Source organism: Erythrolamprus reginae, chromosome 7, assembly GCF_031021105.1.
Source record: "Erythrolamprus reginae isolate rEryReg1 chromosome 7, rEryReg1.hap1, whole genome shotgun sequence".
Taxonomy (NCBI): domain Eukaryota; kingdom Metazoa; phylum Chordata; class Lepidosauria; order Squamata; family Dipsadidae; genus Erythrolamprus; species Erythrolamprus reginae.
In genome coordinates, this window is record NC_091956.1 from 55,829,814 (window position 1) to 55,837,785 (window position 7,972).

Below are 7,972 nucleotides of genomic sequence, written 5' to 3' on the forward strand. Positions count from 1 at the left end.
CTTTTCGGGGCTGCGTTGCTGCATCGTCCTAGGGCAACAGCGAAGGGATCTCTGCAGTGGGCAGCGGCAGCTTCAAGGGACCAACAGCCGGTCCTCGTTGATCTGAGCCTCCTTTGGATTCCTTCGAGGCGGCAGGTGAGCTTTGCAGTTTTGCCTCAAAGGAAGCCAAAGAAAGCTCAGCTCGGGGGCGGGGCTGAAGCCGCCGCCACCGCCGCCTACTCTGCCTCACGCTTTGGCCGCGCCGGAGCCAAGTAAGCTGAGGCTAGGCCCGTCGCCCCGGCTCCAAGCGCGGGGCCTGGGCGGCAGGCAAGCATTGGGAGGGCCTCGCCGTCGCCTGGCTAGAGAAGAGCTCCCCTCCCCGCGATCCGGGACGGCATGGCCGTCATCAAGTTAGTGCACGGGGAGGGGGCTTGCCTATGGCCCCCTCCAGCCGCTTTTGCAGGGCTTGCCTATGGCCCCCTCCAGCCGCTTTTGCAGGGCTTCCAGGCTCCCAGCGGGGCGGCGAAGAAGCAAAAAAGCGGCACTGGAGGGACCAAGACGGTCTGCAGCTGAGCGTCTGGAGGAGGAGGAGGAGGAAAGCCAGGGGGCGGGGAGGAAAGCGGGCCTGCAATTGGCCAATTTCTTTCTCGCCTTCAGGGAGAGGAACTGTTGCTGCTCTGCCATAGGGTGCTTTCCTCCCTGCCCCCTGGCTTTCTTCCTCTTCCTTGCCGCCGCCAGATGCTCAGCAGCAGAGTGGAGGGGAGTATCGGAGCTTATGGTAAAATCTCGTACGCTACCGCGGGCCGGGTAAATGGCCTCAGCGGGCCGCATCCGGCCCGCGGGCCATAGTTTGGGGACTGCTGCCCTAACTGGTCAGAGGTTATTAGATCCTTGGGTACAGGCATCTCTTTTCTCTCTACCGCCCCAAATCATACCACTGAAACTTACAAATACTAATGACTTGATAATCACTGTGATAACTTCTTCACGTTAATTTTTGCTGAGAAAACCAAGAGACAGCCCATTAAATACCCCCATTCACAGTCTTCTGATTGCTGAAAATAATAGGGTGGTAGGATGAGTAGCACACAGAGCCTCCACAAACATATTTAATAATAATAATAATAATAATAATAATAATAATAATAATAATAATTTATTAGATTTGTATGCCGCCCCTCTCCAAAGATTCGGGGTGGCTCACAACAATAATAAAAACAATATTATAGTAGAACAAATCTAATATTAAAAACATATAAAACCCTATCATTATTTAAAAAACCAAACAACACATTCATACCAAACATAAAACAAAATATAAAAGAGCCTGGGGAAAAGGTGTCTCAACTCCTCCATGCCTGGCGGTATAAGTGAGTCTTGAGTAGTTTACAAAAGACAGGGAGGGTGGGGGCAGTTCTAATCTCTGGGGGGAGTTGATTCCAGAGGGCCAGGGCCGCCACAGAGAAGGCTCTTCCCCTGGAGCCCGCCAAACGACATTGTTTAGTCGACGGGACCCGGAGAAGGCCAACTCTGTGGGACCTTATCGGTCGCTGGGATTCGTGCGGTAGCAGGCGGTTCCGGAGGTACTCTGGTCCAATGCCATGTAGGGCTTTAAAGGTCATAACCAACACTTTGAATTATGACCGGAAACTGATCGGAGTGTTGTAGAAGCAAGCCACGAAGTGTTGTAGAAATGTGGGCAAATCTTGGAAGCCCCACGATGGCTCTCGCAGCTGCGTTCTGCACGAGCTGAAGTTTCCCCATGTAGAGAGCGTTGCAGTAATCGAACCTCGAGGTGATGAGGGCATGAGCAACTGTGAGCAATGACTCCCTGTCCAAATAGGGCCGCACCTGGTGCACCAGGTGAATATTTCCTATTGTTGTGTACAAAGCATTTCGAAAGGCCACTTTTTGTTTATAATGTGCATGTCATGCCTGCTCCCTACAATCGTTGCATTTTTTTCTTGTTGCATATAGTTATGAAGATGCAAAGGATAAATTGTCCAATACAAGGCTGCTGGCTCCAGCTTACTTCATACTAGGAGGAAGCAAATCGGATGAGGGTTGCATTATTACACGTTCTCGAACTGCTCTGTTAAACATTAAGAAGTAAGTATGGTCTCTAAGGAAAATATCACTGTTGCCTATAATAGCATGTGTGAAAACGGCCATGTTGATACTTACAATGCAATACAGATGGCTTTGGCCAGTTTTTGCATTTGTTTTCAATGCTGTGCTTTAATAGTTTCAAGTTTTCTTTAAAAAAAAACATTTCTAATTTTATGAGAGATCTGTTTGGGATGCACTTTTAAGAAATAGTTTGAATTTAGCTGCTAATGTTTTAGAAATATTGGGCCATAATTTTGGTATAAAATGGTAATATTTATCTTTTATTTCAAAATAGGGACATAGATATCTAGTGAAATATTTAAAATTTCCAAGTAACTCTTATTGCTGAAAAGGACCATTAGAAATGACAAAACTATATGAAATGAGAAAAGTAAATCACTGTCTAATTAATTCTATATTTCTAACTGGTCAGAAGTAAGCAACTATCCTAACAATGGTATTATGAACAGTATGAATGTCAATTTTATCCCTGATACCCCCAAACCTGTTCACCTCACTTCATTCATGGTTGGGATGCACTTTTAAGAAATAGCTTGAATTTAGTTGCTAATGTTTTAGAAATCCTGGGCCATAATTTTGGTATAAAATGGTCATATTTCTCTTTTATTTCAAGTTTGGATACAAAGAAAGGTGACTGGTTTGTTGTAGAAACCAATTATGACCCCTGGAAGCCTCCACTTATTATAGATGACCGGAGACACCCTGCAATGAATTGCTTGAATAAAACGGGTCAAGAGGTAATGCCATGTAATATGAAAGATAACTCTGCAGAGAACCAAAGCCATTAATTTTATTCTATATGTAAGCGGTGTAAAGATGAAACTTAGAAGTACCATTAAAAGAACAGTTGAAATTTGTAATAGTTATTTCATATAGTCAACAAATGGAGCCTTATATAACCATGATTGAGATTTCATATTTGTACTAAATGAAAATATGGCTTTTATTTTACTTCTAGATCATAGTTTATAGTCCACAGATCAACCCCAAGATACAGATATTTTCTTTTAGTTTGTTTTAAGGAAGTAAACTAGTTTTAAATTATAGTTTGTTATCTTATTGACTAGAATTATAATTAAATGGCAAGGCATGATTTATGAGTTTCTGACATGTTCTTGTGGAATGATTGAACTTCTGAAATACGCAAGGGACAAAAGGATGGGTGTTAGAAAGGAAAGGAAGTTTTAATAAATCAAAAATTTAACTAGCCATGTCTATTGCAAGACTGAATCCTGTGCTAGGCATGGCTAGTTCCTGTTATTTGTTTAATAAATAATTAGCCGCCTCTATGAATGGAAACAATATGGTTAATGGAAATAATTTTCATTCTAAAATTCAGCTAAAATGCATTGAGTTTCACTGACACAATAAACTAAAATAGTCACAAGGCCAGAGCTATTTGTTTATTTTACAGCTGGCAGGGTAGCAACATCTCAGAGCAAATTCTTGACTCTGCCTATGATGCAAGTCGTTTCGGATGGGACACGTTGCTGAGATCAGAGATTGGTTAATGGCATTCTGTACTACAGCTGGTCTAAAAATTAAAGCAAAAATGAAAATTAAAAAAACTTTTTTTGTTTCAATCTTTACTTTCTCTTCCCTACCAGAATGTCGCATTGTCAGGTTTATACAATGTACTCTCCACAAAGCCTATCCTCAACAAGGTAACTTTTGTTTATTTAACTTTTATTAATACTTCACCTTTATTTTTTTATAAACAAATCCAGGTGAGCAACATATCTAATAGTCATCATTTTCACATTTCCCCCACAACAACAACTCTATGAGGTAGGTTGGCCTGAGGGAGAGTGATTGGCCCAAAGTGACCCATACCCTGGCTAATGGCTAAGGGGGGACTAGAACTCACAGTCTCCCAGGTGCTAGCCTGGTGCCTTAACAAAACGGGCTCTCTAAATTTACAACACCTTGTTTGATGCATCCTAAAATAATTCCATTCATTCTTGTCCATCTGCCTTTGAATTGTTCCATTTGCTTTTAAACTAAATATTGTTTGACCATTTTGGTTCTGCTTAACCTATTATGTAGTGGTAGAATGAGAGACAGCAGAGCTTGTCTTTTACACTGGGACAATAAATTGTTTGCAACTGGAGACACTTTTTTTCCCCATTTTCTTGTTGTTGTCGTTTGGTAATCAACAGAGTTCAGGGATTTGCTATTGGATAGGTAGTTTCGTGCACTTCTTTTGCTCACTTCTTGAGAGAGACAGAAAAAGAGAGTGAAGAATCACATTGATTTAGGTCAGTGATTGTCACTGAATGTCACAAGGATAAGTCAGTAAAAGGGACCTGTAATTTTTAAAACTTTCTCCAGCTGCAGCCTATATGTTCTCTACCTTGACAGCTGTGAAACTCATGTTCACGCATGCTTGCAGCAAAGATCACTATATGCCACTATTTTCTTGTTGTACTTTTTTTCTTGGGATGCACTGAAAAAGCCCCCTGTGAACAGCTTTCCTTCTTCAGGAGGAAAAACCAGGCCTCAGAAGTCGTCTTTGGATGACTTAGTTCCTCAACCAGCAAAGCTGGGAGTTGAAGTCCACAAGTTTTAATGTTGCCAGGGTTGGAGACTCCTGACTTAGATGACATTTATTCTGAATCCTGCTCAATCTATAGACAATCTCTTTGAAATGATGCAAGATCACATAGTTTTTTCACCATTGCAATAAATTCTACTTTTTGCAAAGATGCAATGCCTAGTTGGGTCTATTGGGTCTATTGTTGGGTCTAGTTGGGTCTATTGTTTAGTTGATTTAAACAATCTAGTTGGGTCTATTGTTTAGTTGATTTAATTGATTTTGATTTTTTTTTTTAGTGGCATAATGGATGTTATTTGCTTAGAATGATCCATCTAACACAGGGGTGTCGAAACTCATGTCATCACGTGATATATTGTAGCTTTTCCCTCCTTCGCTAAAATGGGTGTGGGCATGGCCAGCGTATGATGCAAATTTGATACCCTTGGTCTAGCACATTACATGTTTTTGAATTTGCATAAGCTTATGTAACGGCAAGAAAATCTTCATAGTTTTTTGAAGATTTTAACTCGAAATGGTTCTAGACTAGGAATATAATTTTTTTTATATAAAGTAAAAACTAGACAATAAACTTGACTGTGAACTGTAAACAACTGTCGCATGAAACCATAGTTAAATCAGGGTTTTGTTGTATTGTGACAAATTAGGTATACAGTGAACCCTCGAGTTTCGCGTCCTCAAGGATCGCGAAAGGGCTATTTCGCTAGTTTTCAACCCGGAAGTAAACTCCACCATCTGCGCATGCGTGCCTTTCCACGCATGCGTAGATGGTGGAGTTTCCCCGCCGGGCAGAGGCTTCCCTGGGTCTTTCCCCTCTTGCCCCGGTAAGACCCCAGCGGCGGTGGGCTGGAGCGCGAGCTTGGGGCAGCCTAGCTCCGCTTCCCAGCTGGGAAGCGGAGCCGGCAACAGCGTGGGCGGGCGGGCGGCGCGCGCAAGCTTGGGGCAGCCTAGCTCCGCTTCCCAGCTGGGAAGCGGAGCCGGCAACAGCGTGGGCGGGCGGGCGGCGCGCGCGAGCTTGGGGCAGCCTAGCTCCGCTTCCCAGCTGGGAAGCGGAGCCGGCAACAGCGTGGGCGGGCGGGCGGCGCGCGCGAGCTTGGGGCAGCCTAGCTCCGCTTCCCAGCTGGGAAGCGGAGCCGGCAACAGCGTGGGCAGGCGGGCGGCGCGCGCGAGCTTGGGGCAGCCTAGCTCCGCTTCCCAGCTGGGAAGCGGAGCCGGCAACAGCGTGGGCGGGCGGGTGGCGCGCGCGAGCTTGGGGCAGCCTAGCTCCGCTTCCCAGCTGGGAAGCGGAGCTAGGGTTTCCCCAAGCGCGCGCGCACCCCAGGCGTGAGCAACGGGGTGGGCGGGCGAAGGGCGGGCGGCAGTGGAAGTAAAAACACCATCTGCGCACGCGCAGATGGTGTTTTTACTTCCGCACCGCTACTTCGCGAAAAATCGATCATCGCTTGGGGTCCTGGAACGGAACCCTCGCGATGATCGAGGGTTCACTGTATATCCATTTAATGTTTTGCTTATCTTACTAACAGATATATGATAAAGCACAACAGCTGTAATGTAGTCAAAGCATTGAAAGGAAAGAGTTATTATTTTGTTTTTATCATATTGGCAAACAAAATTTTCATATGAAACTTTTCCCCTTATTTAGTTGACAGTCTCAACCACACTGCTAGAAGTTTCTGAAGGCCAAATAGAGACTTATCTGAGGGATTGTCCAGACCCCTGCAGTCCCTGGTGAGGGCCACGCAGCCTGCGGAATACAACTCATGGAAGAGAATCCCTTGCTGGGTGAACAACAGCTGACGTTTTTCATTGCCAAGAACCTCTTCGTCTTCACTGTGTCTCCAGAGAAACCTGGATTTATGTGCTTGCAATTCAACCAGCAAAATTAACTCAAGTCTGCTTTCCAAATATATACTTTTCATTGTATGAACTTTAAACGGGGTTTGGGGCTTCTGCTTTTTCCTCCTTAACATCAGTTGATCCTTGATTACGCACAGTGTTATTAGAGAATTTCTTAAGGCAAGTATCTTATTGCAGTTTGTCCTATGTATCTTCATTCAGGAGTAAGTCCCATTGTATTGCAAGGTGTGTTTTAGGCAGGTGTGCGTGGGATAGAGTTTTAGGAAATGATGACAGTTTGAATTGGTATTGTCCATTCCTTTGAAAGAACGCAGTTTGCCTACTTTGGCTGCCACCTACTTTGGTACATCAATGTGTATTCCCAGTGTGAAATAATGTTCCGGAGTTCTTACCTCCTTGTGCACCTGCAGACTTCCACCTACTTCCAGGAGAGAGCCATGAGAAAACCCAGCCCTGTATCAGAGGATCAGCTGACTCCTCTGCAGTTAGCAAACATGCCTGGAGCTTTCCAAGGTGTTGCCTCTGAAATTCTTCAGAGGTTCCCAGTTAGTCCTGCACTTAAGAGTTTTTTTATCTTCAGCCACAAGTTTTAAACTAGATGCATATCTTTAAGTAGTAATTATCAGTGAAGCCATGTTGCTGTTTTGTATAAAATGTAACTGGCTAAGATAGCAGATGAATAGGAGTTTTTGGGCAATCTGGTGAAGACAACCATGCCCTCTGCTCGCTCTTACTGCAATGTGACCTCCAGTTGGATAAATAGAGTAGAAAGAGTGTCATATTGAGGTACATCAGTAAGTACAGTGTGGTGGAATCCAGTGCTCTGTCTCAGACTTGGTATATTTTTAATGGTACTACTTCCTAAAATACAGAGTCACTATCACAGGATTGCAACAAACTGAATGTTTCAGTTCTGTTCATTGGAATTAAAAAAGTAACTATGTACTTGATAATTTTGCAATTAAAAAGTAAATTACATTGTGTTGTCTCTTGTCTTACTAAAAGGAAGTGATATTTCAATGATAAAACTTGTGCTGCTGCAACTTCTAAATAACTTTTCTTTCAGTGTTAACTTGTGTTTACATTTCTCATAAATTAAGCTTAGGATCCAGCTAATACATGAATCAGTTTTATTACTTGACTGCTTAATAAATCAGATTTGATATCTTTTGATAATTTAAAAGTGGCCTTTTTAAAGCCACCCATACCCATATTTCATTCATTTGTTTGGTATTAGCAAATAATTATATTATACTTTGTTTGAAGTTGAAGGGATGGGTACAGCAGAGTAGCCTTCAAGGCATCTGTAAGTGTTGAAAGTTTGGAGACTACTTATTCTCCTGAAATTTTTTCTTATGTATTTGATACATAGGTGCTTTACTCCCAGGCATGGGAGATTACCTGAGGTAAGTAAATGTTGGTACAAAAGAGAGCTTAATGTTTGAGGACTTA

The 7,972-nt window shown here is 43.3% G+C and overlaps 1 protein-coding gene across 1 annotated transcript in view; it reads left to right on the forward strand.

Moving 5' to 3' along the window:
• The window catches only part of ASAH1 (N-acylsphingosine amidohydrolase 1), a 30,919-nt gene extending 23,421 nt beyond the window's left edge, over positions 1–7,498 (forward strand). The window contains exons 11-14 of the mRNA XM_070757592.1: positions 1,957–2,088; positions 2,723–2,846; positions 3,717–3,773; positions 6,306–7,498. Of these exons, the coding sequence (XP_070613693.1) occupies positions 1,957–2,088; positions 2,723–2,846; positions 3,717–3,773; positions 6,306–6,395 (403 nt within the window). The 3' untranslated portion in view covers positions 6,396–7,498. The remainder of the gene's footprint in view (positions 1–1,956; positions 2,089–2,722; positions 2,847–3,716; positions 3,774–6,305) is intronic.
• Positions 7,499–7,972: the final 474 nt, after the last annotated feature.